The following is a 21956-nucleotide window of genomic DNA, read 5'->3' on the forward strand; positions in this document are numbered from 1 at the left end:
CATACACGTGTCAAATAGTAACGACAAGTATTAGGGGATTTTCAAGCAAGTTCTATGATTGTTGTTCTTTCGAACTTAATAAAAGAACACTTTAGACACCATTATTATAAATAATTAAAATTAAAGTCGGTCATACGCACAATTCTTTGCCGTTCCAGTTCAGCTTCACGCTCTGCTTGCTCTCGAGCAAGTCTTCGACGTTCAGCCAATGCTGCTTTGGCTTCTTCCTCTGTTGTGATTCGCGTTTTAGCTATCATTGAAGCTGTCGGAACATAAATTTACAACTCATTAATTTGTTTTTATTCAACATTCAATTCGAAAGACGAAATGTGTATTTTCATCAATTGAATTACCTGACATGTCGGCGGGTTCGTCGCCTTCTGCATCAGGCTTCAGTTCTGGCTCTGGAGATTTTTTATCCAATTTTTTTTCCTCTTTCTTTTCCTCCTTCTTCTCAGGTTTGACTGCTGCCTGTACAACTGGCGCTACTGGTTCGGGCAGAGTTTGCGGAGCTGAAAGATCCTTAGACGGATTTGAGTCCTTCTCTTTCTCCTCCTTAGGCAGCTCCGGTACAATTGTTGGCTCTGTTTTGACAGGCTGAGCATCCGGTATCACATCAGTCGTCACTTCGGTGCTAATATTTGTCTTCAACGTAGCAGACTCCTGGTTAATCTGGTCAACGATAAGAATAAAATTAGACCAAGTGAGGCTGAGTCGAAATAATTTTGTGAGATCTAATAAGGTGTAATGATATTTCATCAAATATTTGGTGAGTAAACCGGAGCTGAATGTAAATCCATGAATCTGATAACTTTTCCCTCTTTGGAAAACATTTAATAGAACGAAGAAAAAATGTTGAACATACGTCTATTTTTTCAGTCCCATGGTCAAGCTTCTCCTCGTGTTTTTCAATGATCTGCTGATCACCGTTTTTAATCTCAGTCTGTTCTTCCTGCTTGATGAATTCAGCAACGTGCGTTTGAATAATAGGAGGATGTTCGGTGCCTGGACTTTGAAGAGGTGTAGCTTTCGGAGTTATTCTAGGTGATGCTTTAGTGGATTTAATCAATTTGTCTATCGGTTTCTTGGCTACATTTTCGCCAGCAGTTTTAGGCGTTGACGGTTTCTTTGGAGTGCTGTGAACTTTTGGCAGTGGTGGCTTCGAGTCTTTCGTCACTTTGAGATCCCCGATAAAGTCTGGGAAAAACGATCGATCGAAGATTAGTAAGAGGAAACAAAAATACTGCAGAAAAGCAAACCAATGAACAAACAAAGAAACAAGTGAAATTTATTTCTCACAGTCATATTTACAGTATTCACAATGTGCAATGCGGATGTACGTATATTGCATGACGCTGCCAGTTAATCGCGTTGCGCAAAGAGAAAGATATAGATAAAGATAAGTAAAAGAGAGTAGGGATAAAAAGAAGTAGAGTAGAAAAATAGAAAAAAAGTTTCGAAAAATAAAAAAAAAAAAAAGCTAAAAATAAAACAAAATGAACAATCCAAAATGCTGATGCTAATACGGAAAGATTTCAGATCAAAGGAAAATAAACTATAAACTATAAAGCCGTGCTCACTGTGTCGCTCTGTGACAGTAACACCGGTTCCGGCGATGGAAGCGGGACGTGGACGACGCGGGGTTGTCGTGCGAGGGCGCAGACTGACATTACTGCTCCCTACGCTGCTCCCACTCTGCTGGCTCAAGGAGCTGTGGGGTCGCGACGGGCTGCTCGGAGTCACCTCCCCGCTGCGAATACCTACACCCACCCAGGTTAAGCCTTATTTTGAAATTTAATCTTTCTACATTCATATATGCAGAAATAATATTGCTGTTTGTATTATAATTTTGAAGATTTACGACCATGCGTAGGCAGTTTGTGTGTAAAATATTGGTAGCGAAGAAAATTGCTATTAAATGGCAGCTCCGTTTTTTTTTTTATTTTTTTTTTTTACTTTCTTTTTATTTCATTCATCAGTGCGATATAATTTTGCTGTCATAACTTGCGATCCCACGACAAACGCTTCTCACAGATATGTTGAGACTCTTATACAAGAAGAGGCAAAAACTATACGTTTTATAGTTGGAATAAAATTTCTATTTTTAAAAGAATTGAAAAATGGTTCGAGTAATAGTATGTCTAGATTCAAGTTTGTAACGAGAGCTACACAATGGAGAGAACTTGATCCGACTGATAGCTCATGAATTAATAACAAAAATTTTTTTACTGCTACGTATCTATTTACAAAGAAGTGAAAAAATACATTATTACTTCAACGTAATATCTAGCAAGCTTTAGCTAGAAATAATAACAACAATATACATTGTGGGTATAATGTAAGAATTAATAGCCTGTGGAATTGATAAATATCTTTCTGCATATACATTTGCATATACGATTATTAAACATTTTTTTGATTCATTATTAATACAAACACGCACATTCTATCCAGTGCGTAAATGATAATTCGAAATATTCATCGTCATAATTTTTTCATCAACAGACTAATGTGAATATATGTAAGGTATATTCAAAGTAAGCCGCCCACCACCATATTCGCCGAAGGGAAAAGAAGAAAAGGAGAAAAAGTAGCTAAACTGGGGAATATGAAATGGAAGAAAATCATTGAATGTATATAATGAACCAAAAATAAACGAACAAGATATTCACAAGACAAATTACAATGTAAATTAGAGGTAGATATACATTTATATACATTTATATACATATATATATATATATATATACACATATATATATAAGTATGGATATGTGTAAAGTAAAATTTGAATAGCATGAAATTGTATACAGACGCGTGTATAATTCTGTAAATATAAAAATGGCATGATTTATTTGAAAGGAGAAAAAAGAAAATTTGAAAAAGGCTGTATTGTACATTAAATACACACAGGTATGCAAATAATACGTATATGTGCGTATGATTTCACGTTACGTGTAGGTATGCAAATTCTAAGTAGATATGTACATACATTTTAAATGTGCATCTTACCGATTACGTAGTAGAAGTAGCAGGGGTAGCAGGTAGTAGTAGCGTGATACCTTCACCAGCATCGCCAAAAGACTTTATTGTATCGAGCTCAGATTGTTAATTACTTGTATACTCATACTCACGTACGCATTAGACCAAAGTGTTAGCACACGGCGATTGTTCAGCATGATTCGACGCAGAGTTTTACCAAATTTATTCTAACTTTATTAATTGCGTGTCTATCGACTAGCATTGTTAATTGTTAGTGAATAGTTTAGAGTCTAAATATGCAGATAGCAGAAATGCCAAAGCCTTTGAAACGCTGAATTCGACTATATTTCTGAAACTACTGACCGTAATTGGCAGGTAAATAAAATTGACGATGTATGTTTCGCAGATGAGCAACTGTTAGGCTTAATATTTTATTTACTCATCCAATGGACGTGTAATTTACTTTTCTGAGCGTCCAGTTTCTACTGAAAACTAACATATTTACTTAAAAATTTTAAATGTAGTTCTTTTTCTTCTAAGCCATGCATCGCCAATATTTTACAACAATTGTCACAGACCGCGGTCATAGAATTCCAAAACCTCATGAACATCTTGAAACTATGTGGAGAATACGAGCAGAGCCATATCAAGAAATCTGGCCGTAAGTTGTGGCACAATTGTATGCTCTTTAGGTGTTGATTACATACCATAATCAAGATTTAGGTGCTCAATGTTGTCAGAAAACTTTCCTTTTTACATTGCCTTGCCAGAATTTCGAAGATCGATTAAAACAGGTATTGGCCACTATTTGAGTGCTAATAAGGCTCTGTACCGAAAATTATTCTGTTCGACTTGTTCGAAATGAAAAAAATAAAAAATTATTTCAGTTAAATCATTTTCAAATTTCTGGTCATTCAGGTACCTATTTTGTGCCAATGCTCTGCTAGCATTTCGTCGTGTTAGCAGAGTAATATAAAAATAAAATGTCTCGTTGAAAAAGAAAAAGAATCTAGTACGTAGATCTTGATTAGGGTATGTAATGAGTACCTAATTATGCAGTATCACACGTGGTCGTCTTTTCTGACACAGCTTCGCTAATTGTATTCAAAAATATTATGCATGTTTTCAAGCTACAGATACTGACTGTACAAAAAAAATTTAACAAACAAAGTTTATTTATATTCACGTCGTTTTTTTTCCTTTTTATCAATTTAGTCGTTAGCTCCTATTCTGGCTCATTCTTCATACCAACATATGTGACCCCAACTCATTAAAATATAGATGGTAGAAAATGTCTAATTACATGATAAATTTTTTGTATTGTTTTTTGTTTCAAATACCGAAAGCTCCAAAAAGTTGTTTACTGAAACATGGGAGTATTTTTAAAGTATACTAAACTTTCGCTAAGTGGTGTGCTAATAGTTCCCCTAGCATTGAAATACGTTTTAAGCTAACGGAAACTACTGATTATACCTATTCTTATGATTTACATTACAAAGGTATCCAAAATATTGACAGTGAAAATAAGAACGGATCTATTGTACAAAAACTCTCTATATTTACTCAAGGAAATATCTATAGTACTGTCAGAAAAAACTCAAAATGAAACTAATTATCAAATTTGTTCCTACAGTTGATACTCGTCGAAAATACATCAACGTTACATCTATGATCAAATTATGCAACAAAATGCTTGAAACACGTGTGCAAATTCACCAACTTGACCTACGGTCACATTTTGACGGAAATTAGAATGTTTCAAAACACATGATACAATTCGCGTTTAGTAACATGTCGCGACAAGATACCGGTTTCCGTATATTAGTTGCTTAAAAATGTTCGCTTTGGTATCGGAAAAAATATAGGTATGTGTATATCTGTACACGCATGACGCGAGTTTCTTTTTTCACGACAACTGTATAATATAATATAATACGATAAACTCAACCACTTAACCGCCAAGGCGTCAAACCCGCCGTGTCCGTAACTGCCAAAAATCGTGAAATGGCGTAATTCAATGGCATAAAGTAATTCACTGTTTTTGGGTGCCTCGGGTGAATTACTTTTGAAAGCATCTGTTTTAAGTATTTTTAGCGGTCAAGGAATCCGATTATGACCATAAAAGCGTATTTTTTCCTCGCGTTCGCACAGTTTTGAGCCCTCGAAGTTGACGGAGTTCCTTCATCATTTTCTCAAATGGCGTCATAGAACAAATTATCATATTCTTTTTTCGAGATGGCTTTTTCCTTTGAAAAACTCTGAACAATAATATCTTCGAGTCGAAATAAGCAATTTCAAAAAATACCGAGTCAATATGATTTACTATAAATTATAACTATAGATTAAATTAGAAAAATGATTCGGTAATTATTGAAATTGCATATTTGGACTAAAATAGATTATTATTCAATATTTTTCAAAAGAATAATTCATCCCGAAGAAAGAAGATGATAATTTGCTCTATGACGGCATTTGAGAAAATGAACAAAGAATTCGTCAACTTCGATGGCTCAAAACTGTACGAATGGGCGGAAAAAATACCTTTTTATGATCATAATCGGATTCCTTGAGTTCGAAAATACCTAAATATACATGCTTTCAAAAGTAAAAATTCACCTGAGGCATCGAAAAACATTGAATCACATTATGACGCAATTTCGTGATTTTTGGCAGTTACGGCAACGGGCGAGCATTTGACCAAGGCTTGGCGGTTAAGTGGTTAAAAGATAAAAGAAGCAACGAGTAATGTGTCTCATTTTTTATACAAACTGAAACTATCCTCCCGAAATGACTGACTTTGAAAATACTCCGAGTAAGAAAGCAAATAATGAGATTAATTGATTTAATGAGAGAGTTGAGTTCGCATAAGTGGTCCTTACCTTGCTGCTGCTGTTGTTGATGATGCTGTTGTTGTTGTTGTTGCTGCTGGTGCTGATCGCGAGCTCTGCGTCGCAATCTTTCTGCTCTGGTTGGTCTCGGAGTAGGTACTGCGCCTGGCAAAGTACCCATACTACGAGAATTATCGGATCGCTTAAGGGATTTGGTTCCAGCTGCAGCCAAGTGAGACATGCTGCGACTCATGCTAGAAGCCCCGAGTGGCTGGGACTGTTGTTCGGCCAGTGTGCTAAGCTCGCTTGGACGTTTTCTAGGCTGTGATAATTGGTCCAGCCTGGACATGGAGTAAGTCCTACCTGGTGATCGTGCGAAAGCCTTGGCACTGGAGCTACGTCCAGTCGAAGGTACGACATCTCGTGGGGACGGTATGGTCGGCATTAGATCTGTGCGCCGTCTGTTCACTCTGAGGTATGCCGAACTCGGAGTTCCGGGTGTTCCGTCGCTGTCTTCACCTGTAAATCGCGTCTTGCTTAAAGGCGACACCCAAGCTAAACCCTCAATTACCACCCGAGATAAAATGGCTAAATAACGTCGAACACCTCGCGCAATGTTTTTTACAAATTTGGTTTCTTTGGTTTTTCTTCATTCCTTTTTCTTATGAATTATCAGTTTCCTTGGAGATGCAACAGCATCGCCTATACATGTAACGCCATTGCGTGACGAGAGTTCAAAATTGGTGAAGGCAGAGACAATGCCAGAGGATTTAAACGCCAGATCTTGGAATTGTCTCTACCACTTCTTAAAAGCAATGGAATTAAAAATCTAAAAAAAAAACAAATACTAAATTTATTCTACATCACTTGCATGCTGAGCAACGCACGCGATACAAACCAAAAACATAACTTGCGGCTGATGGTAGATAATCGGATGGTGAATTATTGTTTGATCCAAGCTTATCGCTCATGCGGGATTGTATTTGGTACGAACAAATTGGGTCATTCGTTGCATTTACGTATTTGGAATAATGGGATTTGGGGGAGAGAGTGGTTGAGAGGATTGAAAACATGTATATCTAGCAGAATCTTTCAAACTCAGAAGAAAACGACAAGCAGATAGGAGCAGCCATTTGGCAAAGAAAACTGCAGAACGAAAAAATCCAAGCAACAGCGATGTCTGCAGCAACAGTCTGACGATCAATACTTTTCCAAAAATATTCTCTATGCAATTGCGTATCGTGTTGTTGAAATATGACGAAGAGCTAATCAACTCGTGAAGCCGTGTTGTAAATACGAAGAAATTTCCAGCCTATTTCAACGAACTAATAAAATTCCACACGCGCATAAACGATCATTGGTGAGTTTAGTTGAGGCTAATCAAAAGAGATTAAATTCGTAGCATCAATTTTCAATCGAACAATATCGTACGATAGAAATGTTAGTGTTAGATTTCTTCATTCTCTCGGGATGCAACAAAACGCAAGCGAAATATTTTTTCGGGTTAGACTTTTTCTAGCGAACGAACGGTGTTTCGTGTTATACCACGTATTGACATTATTAAACAGTGTGAATTTACGCAAAGATTAAAAGGGGGGAGGTGGGAGAAAAACCAACCCATGCTTCTGTGTTGTAATTTTTTGTAGCCGAGTAGAACAGCTGATACGTATAAACGTTACATTACAGCTATACGATAAGACGAGCGAGTGGTGCTTGCTTTTTTTTTTTTTTTACATCATACAAGAGAAAAAGATTCGATGTCGTAATATATTCCGAGACTTGATGCAGGCATCTAACAGGAGCAGAGAACTCACCGCTGACTGACCGCTGATTAACGATCGTTGCAGGCCTAGAATCTCTACCTTGAACAGCGGTCTTATGGTCGATGTCAAAGACTTCGTTGGTGCATGTAGGAGGCAGAGAGAGGCTGGCTCTCTTTATTTTTGCAGGAGTTAGGGGAGGATGGTGATCAGAACTAGCGTTCCAATTGAACACCTCGTACATTGAGGAGGACATTCGCATATCTGGAAAGAAAACGTCATTCCCGCCATTTCATTATCAGCGCCGACTGGATAAACATCATTGATCGGTCGATGCTGGATGTGTAAAGCAGAAGGAGAAGCTGGACCTGGACCAAAGGAGAACAACAGCGAGACGAAGACACGTTCAACCCCAAAATCCTCAAAACTGGCCAAAAGTCTATCGAGAGTTTCGTTAGATTTTTCCGGCCCCCGATTCAGCGAGCACTAATCACAATTAGCTCGTCGATATCCTCAGAGTCGTTTAGTGAACAATGTCCATCATGTTGCATTTCGCATATGTGTCCCAAGGAGGTAAAAGCGTGCCGAACGTTGATACCGCCAAACGAATAGTGAATTTTCTATCTTCCAATAAAACGATAAATTTTGAATCTCACTTTACAATCGAGCAAAATAAAATACAAGAGTGCAACGATAATAACGTTGGTTATACTGCCGCCGTCCGTTACGTCCATATACGTGTAAGAGAGTGATAGAAATAGAAAGAAAAAAAATGTAGTGCGGTTGCAACGAGCGAAATGTGAGCAGATTCGGGATGCTGAAACGAAATAAAAATCAGATATCTGCGAGATGAAAAGTTGTCTTCGAAAAGAGAGTGATCCTACAATTATGACAGGGTCAGGTGCTAAAAAATTAAGCACATCAACAACGGGGAAATCATTTGCCACATCTGCATGTTCTATCAATGTGCTGCCAGAAACGATGACTATATGTATAAATATAAGTATAATATATCCCATGCAAGAAACGAGGACAAAAATAAACTATCAGTGCGTTTACCACCATATGTACAAAATTATGAAGAAAAATCATAATTGCAATATAAAGAAGGTAGGCCCGATAAAGATTTAAAAAAAAAAGAAAAGGTAAAGTAACCAGGCTAACTTATAATTAAAAACAAGCGATGAGCGGTGTTCACGTGAATAAACCGTACGATTATCACGTTGTTGTTGTTGTTGTTGTTATTATTATTATTATTGTTGTTGTTGTTGTTGTTGTTATTATACTCTATCGCTCTGATAAGACCGCGAACCGAGTCTGTCGTGGGACTGATAAGACGAAGTACGGAAGAAAGAGAGCGGGAGGGTGAGAGAAGAGAGAAATAAAAAAAAAAAAAAAATAAAAAAGGAATAAAATTCAGTTACCGCCTTGTTGTAATTTCGATAAACACCTGTGTCTTTAACTGTGAGAGGAAGAGTGTGTGCGATAAAGGTTTCACCAACCTTCGCCGGGTTTGCGGTCTAATCCACCGGCAGACGTGGCTCTCTTCTTACTGCCGTCAAGTTCTCTCTCGGATGACCGCCTCGTGAGAGGTTGAGCGGCTGTGAACATCATGACATTGGTAGTAGACGTGGCCCTTCGCGTACCCCAGAATGTCGAACCGCCGGTATCCGCGGGCTCGAGCATCCGGGGCGTCGAGCTACCGAAGGCAAAGACGATCTGTGATTTTTCATTTTTCTTCTTCGCTTCGATCCGAGCCTCTCTTTCCTGATTCTTCCGCAATATAGCCTCGCGTCGTTCCCGCTCCGCCTCCCATATCAATCGTTTCCTTTCTTCTACCTGATTCCGCCTAAGTTGAAAGAACAAAATTCGCCTTGTCACACGAAGGAAGGGAACATTTTTTTCCTAAATATCGACTCGAATACTCTTCGTCTCATAACCGTCGCGTGGGAATGTAAAAATTCACCTGATACCCGGTGTTTGTTTCTGTTTATTGATTTATTTTTTTTTTTGGTTTTTTTTACAAAACAAGTCTGGCCTACCGCTGATCATCGACGAATCGCACCCCATGATCATCGCCTCCGAATGAGGTGCTTCCATTTTTTTTGTTTGTTTTCTTTTTTGCCTTCGTATTCCTTACCTGTCGTTATCGCGTGACCTAAGCTCGTCGATTCGTTTCCGTCGTTCTTCCTCGCGCTGTTCCCTGAACCGTTGGGCAGCAAGGGCCTGTTGTCTAAGCTCCTCAAGCTTACGTTGTCGTTCCTCATTCTGTCGGTCACGGACGAGCTTTACTCTATCCGTATCTTTGGCGCTCCCGACTGACTCCCGCCCTAAACAACGAGACCGGAAATGACAACACACTTCAACTTGAAATGGCGAACACGTCTCTTCGCGCGGGATGATCGCGACCTATAGTAAATGGTCAAGCAAGCAGTTCCGCATGATCGATACAAGCGAAACAAAAATTGTTTTTTTTTTTTGTTTGTTTTTTGTTTCCAACCATTTTACATAACCTATACTCTGTCCCATAGTTTGGCATGCAATTATCAAAAATATACCGAATCAAAACTCAATGATGATAACATATGAAAAAAAAAGGAAAGAAATATAACACAACGAGTGAAATATCTTCTCGGATGATTACCTTGAACGTCGTAGGAATTGTCACCGTCAAGGGAGTCTTCATCGTAGAGGCTCCGACGCTTCACATCTGTTGATCATAAGAAAAACAAGAAATCAAATCACATTGCGTTGGTAAATTGCACCGATCTCTATACTAACTGAATGACTGACTATTTGCCGATTTGAAGCAGACGAAATCGACATCAGCGCTTCAATAGCTTAAATGGAACTAACGAATCACGTGGCTTACTGTGTATGTCATTGGTTGATGTGACAGAAACATGCGAATAAATATGTTTCCGATAGGCTATCACCCACGTGACCAGTTAGTTTAACATCAGATATCGCAGCGCTGATGTCGGTTCTTCGTGACTTCTAATCGGCATGAGCTGCCGTATGCTGTGGCAACGTAGGCATCAAACATTGAGTTATAATACAAATCAGTGGTAAATTGAACTAAATTGAATGCATCGTTGGCTTGCATACGTTGCGTATTCTTATCAACGATACGACAAGTATCGGATCGCAGGTGAGTGTGAGAAGGTCTGTAGAATTCGATCTACCGCAAACGAGGGTATCGCGTGTCGTCATCGTCGTCGACGACTATGATATTTAGAGATAAGAAAGATGGCGCGACTCACCCTTAGGGATAGAGTGACGATTGTGTGCAGAGCTGGACCTGTGGCTAGCCTCCTCAGGAGCGGCTCCAGCTGTAAAAGAAGAACGCAACGTTTCCGGTTACAATATCACCTAGACTACGACAACGTTCATCTTTTACATTACGTGCTACTGCAGTAACAATTGTTTCTTCATTTAATACCAATATTAAAGGTATAACCCACGTTACAACGATTCGACAGGAGTCTCCAGTTTACCAAATGAAAATCGTCAACGTCTATACGTGTAAGAGATTGATTTTTGACGACTGACAACCTATACGAAGCTATTAAATCGGATAATTTCCGGTCGTTGGACGGGCCTCGTTGCGTGGGTCAAATTCAATTACTGCCCTTCTCTCTCTCTCGTTGTCTCGTTCGGACACGGGTTCGTCAGTCGACGTTTACTGCCTGACGTGGGAAATTTTTCATTTCCCTGTGATTTACGGCCTCTGGTTGGTGCAGACCATGCAGTGCCTTCAGCCTTTATAAGATCGTGATCGAACGTGAGGGGGCGCAAGGCCATGAGGATTATCGACCCCGACGTTGGATATTACGCTCAACTCATCCTCACCGAGATAATGTGATAAAACTCAGAGGTGCCTTATACAAGAGATCGAGAGGAAGTTCGCCGCGAAGGGGCGGCCAAGAGAGCCGACAATTTCCTTCGCGTTTTTCCCTAGAACGATACCACGAGTCAGCAACGGCAGTCCTTAAAGTCACATTGACGTAGAAAAACTCGGCGATAACGAATCCCGACGTTATTATATAGGCAGAATCTTCTTCGCTTACGTCAACGGCTATCTCAACGCCTCGTTACACGTCACAGGATATATACATACAGGTATACATATACACACTGAGTAACAGGCGAATATAACGAACAAGAAATTTACAGAATAAAAATTAAAAAAACAAAAGGAAGAGAATAAAGATAAGAAAAAAGGTGAACAATGGACTAGAGTTTTCTTGGGTTTACACTGCAAGTAGAGAAAAAACAGGTCAAGACTCTCGAAAACGGATGAGAAAATACACCCCTACCGACATCCATTCCCACCTACATACCTATAGTATACATATTATACATATACCTAGGTAGGACCCTCCATTTCCCTGTACAATTCTACAAGATATATATCGACGATACGGATAACACTCGCACGTTCCACCCTGTTTCGAGGATCAAGAGAGGTCGAGAGTGTAAAGTGTTCTCGAGATTTTACCGAGGCTGTGTTTGACTCCGGTTACCCCTGGGATCGGAAAGGTGCGTTACTACGATCAATTCGTCGTCCGTCCCTGCGGGGAAGAAATCGAGGAGGTGGCTAGTAAGTCGTGGATATCAATAAAGCGTTTTCAAGTCCCTTTCCGAGTCGCGGATCCCTTTTCCTGCAGCCGTCTGAAGGCAAGGCTTAATATAAAACGCGGTATGAAACGGGCCGTGAATCAAACCTTAGCATAATTTGAATACGTCGCAACGTCGCGGCGGAGAAACTGAGAATAGAAAAGAGAAGAGACGAAGACACAGAGAGAGAGAGAGACCGGTTGAAAAAAGGAAGATTGAACCACCACCGGCAACCCCCTAAAAGTAAAAGTTCACCAAGTGCTTCTTTTCGCAAGCGTCGGTCAATAGACCGAAGCATATCTTCATGATTTTCACCGCTCGGATGTACGTTGTACCAATATACTCCAGATGACGATGGTTGCAATAGAAGCATCTGCAAGTTGTTAAACTTTCCACTTATACGATAGCAGCGTAAAACCTAGCGTCTCTCGGAGGAGGCATTAGCTCAGGGTAACCCAAAAAGTACAAAACGAAGAAGGAGAAAAAAGACTTAACTGATCGGTTTATTGCACACCAGGTGCAACGTTTGTCTTGAAATAAGAGGTGTACACCTTTTATGTCTTGATGTACACGCGAAGTGATGGAGTGTCGCGAGAAGTGCTGAAAAAGTGATAAACCACTTCTACAAGTTCTACTCAAAATCAATTCGGTACTGACAAAACCACAATGTAGACTGTTTTATTCTTACATCAATCAATACACCATGTTCAATGAATCGACTTGAATTGGAAATGCATAGGAACAATAATTGCTATGGGTGTAACAAATTCTAAGAATGGATGCAATACGTTTTGGTGAGCAGAAACGTGCGATAAATTTATGCAGGAGACTGATTTATTTTGGATAATTTACGAAATGAAAGAGGAAACAGTACATCTCCATGTATAGGTAACGTCTAACAGAGCATAAAATGTATCGGGTAGGTCGAATTGGTTAGTTATTGCAGACCCTTGGTAGTCGGGATTCAACGTAACTCGCGAGAATAGCGACGTTAGTTTTGCAACGAAACGCGTCTACTAAGTTGTGGGCAAATTGAATTACCATCAACTGACATAAGGGCTAGCAACAGCCTACTGCAAGAGTTCCTTTCCCTGCTCCTCTCGCGCCCTCTGATCGTACATCGTTCTCGCCGGAACATCGAAGAAACGCTTCGTATCTGTTCCTGGGCATAAGACCACTACGGAGTATCCCAAAGGTGGAGAAGGAGCTTCCAATATCGATACTCAAGTCTTGAGTGGGAGTGCTACAGCAAGGATGAAACGCGGAGAGGAAGAATTTGGTCGGTCGGTTGGTCGATCGGCCGGAATTTCACCCTCAGCGAAGCGGCAAATTCTCCTTGAAACTCTGATCTGAATAAGGTATACGATATATACGTGACAAAAAAGTAAAAATAAAAAAAAAAAAGTATAAAACCTGAACCAACAAAGACGCGGCCGATAAGATTCTGCGATTTTTATATGAAAAATATCTCATAACCCCGACACGACACGACGAACGGTCTTAGTTGAAGGCCTCCAGACGAACTTTGGCTAATCACACACGCATCGGAAGCTCTCGTGCGAGGCTTCCCAGCTTTGGACAGGATTCAGTAGACTCTATTCTCGAATTGGGCCACTTTGAAAGCGTCTATTTCATACGTCGACTCCCGAAGTAAATCCCCAAGTAGAGATTTCAAAAAGAAGGTATCCTCGTGTAGCCGGTTACAGCACTTCAATTTTCAACAAGAAGATCTGTACTCGTCATCATCAGAGGCCGACTTTGTGTCTACCTGTTGAATCGTTCTCGAGTAGTTCGTTTTCGTGCAGAGAGAGAGAGAGAAAGAGAGAGAAACGATACGATCAATGATGTCTCCGAGTTTTGTTTAAAGATCCTCAAACTTTTGCTTTACACTCTCGTCGTCGTCGTCGTCTCTACTTCACTGCACTGCGAACTGCGGGAGAGTTTTGCGTCACGTACAACCCGTACCTACACCAACGATCCATTTATTTCAGTCACTTGGACAATGAGGCTGGTTTGACAATAAGGAAGATGGAAGCCCAGCGGTAGCAGGTTCCAAGTAATACGTTCTGAACACTGTACCACGGATGACGCACGGCCTGCCAAGGTTTGATTAAAAAACTACTGCACCAAAGGACCGTGATTTGTAAAAGCTTCGGTACCGTGAAATAGTATCCCGCACAAAATTCGCATCGCGTTCTTGTTCCATGTTCCGAATAGCCGCCATCGAGTCTGGTAGAGATGTGGTAGAGTTTGACAATGAAATGGTGCCGATCATTTACCATTGAACGAACAAACAGCAATTCTGTTATTATGACAATTGCAAGATTGCAGCTGTTGCCACAACAAGTACCATGAAGACCACTTTAAAAAATTTTCAAACTTATCTTACGATCTTCGCTGCTGTCACGTTACATTCCACAATGAAAACAACCGGGTCGAACCTTGGCCAGTTTCAAACTCTTAACGATTTGACCAGTTTCGTGCATCCCTGAATCAAGTTACGGACATGTTACATCACTGTTTTGTAGCGTCAGCAACATCAGGAGCGGCAAATGTACGCTAATGCGGTTAGCGATATGGGCTTAATACTGGCGCGCGTTGCCAACCAACCGCCTTCTTCCTTCCTCGTTTCATACGACATAGCGATATATCACACATTGATAGCTTAAACAATCTTTGACGCCCATAAGCCGGTTACGAAATGATGTGGTATAAAGACGAAATGCTTCTATTTTTGGCCGTTGTCACATGCCAATATTGTCACATTTGCATGAATTTGCATATCTACGGAACTGTGTCGTTGAGAGTGTACAACATTGACGCTGACGTGCAGCTCTAATAAAATCATACTGCTTCGCGCGTATTAGGTGCGATAAGATTTATAAGCCCCCAAGCTCGCAAAATCGTAACTGAGAGCGTGACAAAACCTGATAAAAGTCAGGCCAACTGGGGATACGTACGTGCCCTGGTACGAATTGCTCGCCCTAAGTTTCGCCTGATTTAGCGCAGCGATGGGGTAGGTGTTGATCGTTACGACATATCGCACACGTAGCTTTACTACGCTAGTACTACCATCGTTATCCGTAAACGAAACAAGAACCGAGTCGATTCATCGGCTTTAAGGTAAGTGTACCAGCTAATGACACGTTTAGAGCACATTATCGATCCTTTTATTTTCCAAAATTATAAATTGGGGGCCCAAATTGTGAATTTTTTGACAACTAAAACCAATTACTAGAAGATTAGATACTACAAATTTATTTTTTTATAACTCAAGAACCAAGGATCAAACAGATACAACCAAAACTAAACGTTTCAATAACTCGTACATTTACCTTAAGCATTGCCGCTTTTGTCGGATCGTCAAATATTGAAAATTCTATTCCTTGCTTTTGTATAACGATATCGATGTTACGTAATTCAACTACGAGTTGGAAGGTTTGGGTATCTATATATATATATCTGATTATTAACCTAATGGAAAAATCTGCAACTTTTTTCTTCCCTTCAATGTTATTTTTAGACGGTAATGAGCTTATCAATTTCATGAATATCTCCCACTGAATTCACGCTGCGCCAGAGAGTTCAGTACCTCATGCGATTTTCCCACCACTGCGGACAATTTCAACGAACCTTCGCTTATTAATCTTCCAGTTTTCTTTTCCACTTCATTCTTGCCCTGTCACTACTTCCTACTCCGTTTCATCTTTCAATGGCAAATTTCACAGCTGTGCATATGATCTAATTCGCCAATATTCACGAGAAATTAATCCCCTTTCATATTATAACAATCCTTCTCGATTAATCAATGAAACACACGAGCGAGTCAAGGTCTTATAAAAACGATAGCTCAGTTGCACCGATGAGAAAGTTTTGTATTAATTAACCTGAGATGCTCATTCGAAGGTAATCAATTAACAATTACGCGCGGTCATTAAACCGGGTTTAATAGACAGGATGGTAGTCCAAAGAACAGGATATCATCTGCAAAACATTTCCGTTATCGCGTTTCACCCAATTTTTTTACCCGTCAGACTTGAATTTAGCGTTACCCGTTTCTTTCTATGTGCACTGCACACATTTATACATACATGAAAGTATGCAAATGAATTATTTCAGTTCTATCAGTTCCATGCACATCGGTGAGTCACATTCGAGTTTCTCCGCAAAGTCAATTACTCAAATGAATTGATTCTGGAATCAGTTTTTACCTTTTCTCAACTATGCAACTGAATTAATAACTTGGAAGTTCGGTATTGACTTTACTTTCCAACAACGCAGATTCTGGCTGAATAGTAACGTTTTGTTTGTTTTCCCGATTCAACGGTATAGAATCTCGGCCTTGCGGAGAAAATGGTAATAGTAATGTTCACGATGTTCCATGGGATGGATGCACGTATATCTCATAAAGTGAGAAAGCTTAAATTGATTTGAACATTTCCCGGTAGCGTGCCTACCTAGGGCGATGGTACGATTGTGATAAAATGCTCGATTGTAACGGTGCAGCACAAACTGCTCCACGCGGTAAAGTTTGGCGAAGAAACTTGCGCATACGACCGCATTGCCGGTGAAAAGGCAATACCTTAACATCGTACATAAGTTAGCCTCAGGGGTTGAAATAATATTTGGAAAATATAGGATACGTTATGAATTTTGTGACACGTGTCTAGTTGATCCAAATATTAATATTCAATCCTCAAGTCTTGCCCTTCATTACACGGTACGAGGACGGTAGTTAGGTTATAGTCCCTAACTCATGACGAAATCTATGGGTAATTGGTATGCCATCGTCATGATGAAGTGGTACCTTCATCCTCCGAAGTTGAAGCCTCATCAATTGGTTCCGGAGATGTACCTGGCGACGGAGTTGTACCGCGAACGATTTCGTTGAGCCTTCGGTCCAGCGAAGAAGCGTAGACGGATCTTCGGGTATCTCTGTACTCGATCCCTGGAGATCTTCTGCCGGAAAAGTCGGTCGGAGTAGCAGACCTCCTTCTACGGTAACCGGGAGAGAAGGGGGAAGAGAGAAGGAGAGATGATCTAATTATCCAGCAGACGTTACCGTTGACATGAAGTTCGACCTACGATTCTACTCTTCTTCTTTGTTCATAGGTAAAATAAGATATGCCAGCAGCCCGCGACATGCGACAGAAGAAGAGTAGAACTGTAGCTGAACATTAATAGGTGTTGTGTTTACGACCGCGGCGCGACGTACTCCTTGAATGTGGAAGTTGGCGGCGTGACGACGGTCCTTCTGGATGGAGCAGCGGTGTCCTTGAGGTCTGCGGATGTTGTCGCATTCGCCAATTGAAGGTTGGCAGAGGACTTGGCTTCCTTGGCGGGAGACGATGGCGGCGAGTTCGGCGGCGACGGTGAGGGACTATCCGATCTTCCAGAACTGTAGCATACCGCAGCCTTCCTGAGTGTCTCCCGGCACAACTCGGAGAACATGTCTTATCCCCCATGGCCGGCCCAAGAGGCCACCAACCTCGCCGCCACTATTCAGTCTTCTCCACGATTTTGATCGCTGTATAAAACGGCCCACTCGCTTGCGAGCATAACCGAACACCCTCTACTACCTGGAAGAATATCACCTTCTCCCCATCGAATCACGGACAAACTGCCCTCACTCACTCACGCACTATCAGCGGACGGTGGAACTCTTTCGAAATCCACGTTTCCAAGATGCAGTAAACCTGAACTTAAGTCGTGATCGAGTTGCGAATGCACGTGTATCTTTTGATCGTTCGTTCTTTGATTGCTCCGCAGAGGTTAGGCGCGGAAAACTTTCAGTCCTATTGGCCGGATTGCAGAAGCGTCTGCAACCTTGTTCAGCATCCTCGTGTTACGATGGCTTGACATGTTGTCAAAAACGTGGAGTGAACGAGAGGGTGCGATCTCTGGGCGAGGACTGAGGATTTGGTACTGCGCTTTAGGAACGCTTGTAACCTAGAGGGAGGCACCATCGCTGGGGACTCCCCCGCCGCAACCCTCCACCACCAACGAACCTCCACGCAACGCTGTTGCATCGATCAGTTGCGCGCCGTTCGCAGGCGGCTTTCAGCTGCCGTTCCAGGTTCCTTAGTCACCAGGTCGGACGGACCTCATCATCTTCAGCGTTTCTATTTCATCCGGTGATACTTTCACGCCTTTAGAATTGCTATACTGGTTGCTTCTGACTACTGGATGCCGATGAGACAAGTCATCTGCACCCCCTCGACTTGCAAATGTTATATTGATGTTGTATCAAGGAGACAATTATCCCGCTGTTTGAAGCGCCTCTCGAATATAGACAAAGGACGATTTTCACATGGAGATCGTAATCCTACGAGTTTTCCAACGACGTAACAAAGAAATAATGGAAAGAATGAATTTCAGTTTGAATATTTCCTGCTTCATGGAACGTCAATTAAACCTTCGTCGTGTTTCCCGCTCGATTTGCTGATCGGTCGAGGATAATGAAATTTCTCAAGTTAATTGCCCGAGATTAGTTCCGGCAGTTGAGTACTATGGGTCGGTAACAAGCCATCGCCATCGTCGTTGTCTGTTATACCCACATCTACTTCAAGAGCGAATGATTTTATTTGAATTCTTTTTCACTCGGAGGTTTTTTTTTTCAAATTAGTTTTTTTTTTCTTCAGTCAAGGGCGGAGTACTTATTTTGGTCCGCGCTATTTGATGCTATTTCCACGACAATAGAGGTATCGAAAATACGAATCGAACCGGACAAAAGACAAGAAATTGAGCAAGTCTTACTCAACTGCCTACTGCATCGATATTTAACGAAACACAACTCTGACAATGTCGCAGTTGAAAGTTCCAAGAAACCCTGAGGCAGTGTGAGAGTTCGCAGGATAGAGAATCTGGTCTTCAAACTCGGAAACGTTTTACAACCCCCCAGCAGCATTCCCAGTGATATTGGGTAAAATGCAGGGCTACCGGATAGTACCGGGTAGTAAAATAATTTTTCTTCCACTTCCGATTCCTGACACTTTAAGCTCACCAGATGCTCAGTCTTGCATCGCAAAAGACTATCATACCTATACCTACGTATAACCTTAAGTGCTAACTAAACCCAACGCTTAGAATTGGATCGATATTGTGAACAATGGGCGCGGAAATGCGCTGAAGCGTTCAAGCTAATCCTCGACTCTCCGTCGCAACGTTTGTATTAAATTAATTTTCATATCTCCGAGAAGATTCCTCTCCTCTCTCGGACTAGCGCCTCAGCTGAGGTAGTGAATCCGCTATGATGGCATCCGCTTAAATGTATCAAGAGACAATCCGTGCTGAAACATCATCAAGCGCTTCAGGAAACGCGGGGTTTACAATCTGGACGTTCCGTAGAAGATGGAAAGTCTCGCCTCAATTTCAAACGATACGTATATATAGGTGGTAGAACGGTAGCGAAAAGGTCAAGTGCCAATTAAGGTGAGGGTAGGGGGGCAATTTGCCCAGGGCAAGACATATCTCGGCTAACCCATCAGGTTCAGTCTCGCTATCTCGGTATCCTCTCACAGAAGTCTCGTTGTTTCCCCAGTGTTACAACGGAAGCAAGCACCGCAGGTTTCCCCGAGGGTTTCAGTCACATCCTCCATAACTCGAGATTGCAACACATATCAGCAACAAATAACGAAAACCACGTGAAGTGCAGAAGGTCCATGCCAATCGTGGTACGAAGCAGACGCAAGAAATCACGACTGTAACGATCTGCTAAAGTTCTTTAAACTCAATTCACCGTACGGTCATTCTTCATGCACCATCGCCAGAAATCAGCTGAGTATATTTGGTATTCTATTCCGTTTACGATTCTGTTTCCAGGATTTACTTCCACAGGGTGCATCCATCTATGCACCGAGCATAATATGCATGAAATGTAGGTACATTGGTTTTCTCTGAAGCAAAAGAACGAGCAAGAGCAGCAGCAGTAGCATCTGGATCTATGCCAGGGCGATGTTTTGATGAGAAGAATTCGTCCATTTCCTTGTACTTTTTCAGGAGGCCGAACCACTGCTTTTTCCGTGGCACCGATGACTCTGATTGTGAAGCATTGTCGCTTTAATTTACAATCCTCCCTTAGTTGAAACAAATACGGCAATGCCTCTTGATATTTGGCAGTATCTTTTCTCCACTCTTCCAGTGATGAGGTCAGGGGTCTCTCGAACGCATGCGAAGCCCCGGGGGTGACGTTAAGAGTAGTGATACCTATTCCAGAGAAGGAGGTAAGAGGAGAAGCAGAAATACAGGGAGGGAACCGAAATGAGGCTACTAAAATGTCTTCCTTTACTCCCAAGGCAAACGACTTAAGCGGAGGAACTTTTCATCGCGCTTGTTTACACTTCTTCTCGAACGAGTCGCACGAGTGAATTCAAATCCACTGCCTCGTGCCGTTCCTTCAATATGTGTACATACACAACCAACCAGCCTCCGGTCGCTAACTCCAGTTAATCTCATCCTTCTTTTATCTTTCTCTGTTCTACCGTTCTCAGCGCTCTTTTCCAACTTTTCACTACTCAGAGCCAGATGAACGAAGTGCGAGGATGATCGCTAAATCTTCACAGAAAGAATCGTTTGAAATAAGACCCACCAATTTTACACAGGTCATTACATTCAACCTACTACCCTTTGCATTGTAGAGGTTTAATCGTCGCAGGCTCACAGTGTAAACTAGTCAACATTGCAATTAGGGATCCGAGGTTAAGCCCTAGAAGATTGAGGTGGAGAAACAGAGAAACTTTTTCGCGACCGTCCGCACGGATGAGAGAAATAAAATTTAGCCCTGTATCAGCCAGAAGTAGCGGGGATTTCGGGGGTTTTTACCGGGGATATACACATCGAGGGGAGGGGGATTCCCTGAGCCCTGCAGGCCCGGACGGGAAAGCCAGTTGGTACACTTCCAACCGCTTTCAAACCGTTGATTTATCGTCAATAGCGCTTCTTCTTCGTGTGCGCGTCTGCGCCACGCGAGATATGTACTTTGTACCGTTCTCCTCAAGCACCCAAAGTATATTGTGCTAGAAAAAGTTAATTTCTAGTAGACACTTCCCTGGATAAGAAACAAAAGAGAAACGATATAAAACAACGGTGAGGCCAGCTGGCCTCGGAGTATCTGCGCGTTGCTTTTTCCATTTTATTTCCTCTTTTCCCTTTTCTGGCATCTGTAACCTTGTGTGACGGTGTCGAATCGTTTTTCACACGACAAAATGGAAGCAGTACCGTTATCCCAAGAGGAAAATCCATCATCTTCACTGCGGGGTAACTGTCACGGTCAGGAAAGTTTTTCTCCGTTTTTTTTTTAATAATTTTTTTTTTTTTTTTATTATTTTTGATTTTGGTTTTCTTTGTTTTGGATAGCAAAATTATACAAATAACGAACGGGAGAACGAATGAATATGGAGCGAAGTCCGTTCGTGATGGATTTACGTGTTCAAACGTTATATCACAGTCCAGTTGCTATACTGTTTTGAAATACTTGAGAGGAAATGATTTACATCGAGAAGAATTCATCAGCGGGAGAGATTAAAAAAAAAAAAAAAAAAATACATTTCAGTAGATGACGATGATGATAATGATGACGCGTATTTCTTTTTCCAGAAAGAAAGGAGGCAAAGTTAACGTCAGGTTGTTACCGGGTACGTGAAAAAGTTTTCCACCCCTTAAAGATACTTCATCGATAAAACCTATACTGTCGCGGTGTTTCTCCCTCTCGGCTTGAGTTTATAGATATTACACAAGCCTCCCTTACAAACTATATGAGAGTAACTTC

At 41.2% G+C, this 21956-nt stretch overlaps 1 protein-coding gene across 27 annotated transcripts in view; it reads right to left on the reverse strand.

The window, feature by feature from the left end:
* The window catches only part of LOC124182409 (ensconsin-like), a 77167-nt gene that overhangs the window by 8055 nt on the left and 47156 nt on the right, over positions 1-21956 (reverse strand). For 7 of the 27 annotated variants that reach the window (XM_046569658.1, XM_046569661.1, XM_046569657.1 and 4 more), the window contains 10 exons: positions 10834-10902; positions 10215-10280; positions 9711-9900; positions 9073-9419; positions 7625-7834; positions 5862-6329; positions 1581-1760; positions 866-1197; positions 354-672; positions 141-262 (listed from right to left, as the gene is read on the reverse strand). In XM_046569658.1, coding sequence (XP_046425614.1) covers positions 141-262; positions 354-672; positions 866-1197; positions 1581-1760; positions 5862-6329; positions 7625-7834; positions 9073-9419; positions 9711-9900; positions 10215-10280; positions 10834-10902 — 2303 coding nt within the window. Of the gene's footprint in view, positions 1-140; positions 263-353; positions 673-865; positions 1198-1580; positions 1761-5861; positions 6330-7624; positions 7835-9072; positions 9420-9710; positions 9980-10214; positions 10281-10833; positions 10903-16997; positions 17186-17405; positions 18103-21956 lie in introns of those variants that run through there. The other 20 variants (XM_046569669.1, XM_046569670.1, XM_046569654.1 and 17 more) reach the window with 13 other exon arrangements.

This window comes from Neodiprion fabricii, chromosome 5, assembly GCF_021155785.1.
Source record: "Neodiprion fabricii isolate iyNeoFabr1 chromosome 5, iyNeoFabr1.1, whole genome shotgun sequence".
In the NCBI taxonomy this organism is placed as follows: Eukaryota; Metazoa; Arthropoda; class Insecta; order Hymenoptera; family Diprionidae; genus Neodiprion; species Neodiprion fabricii.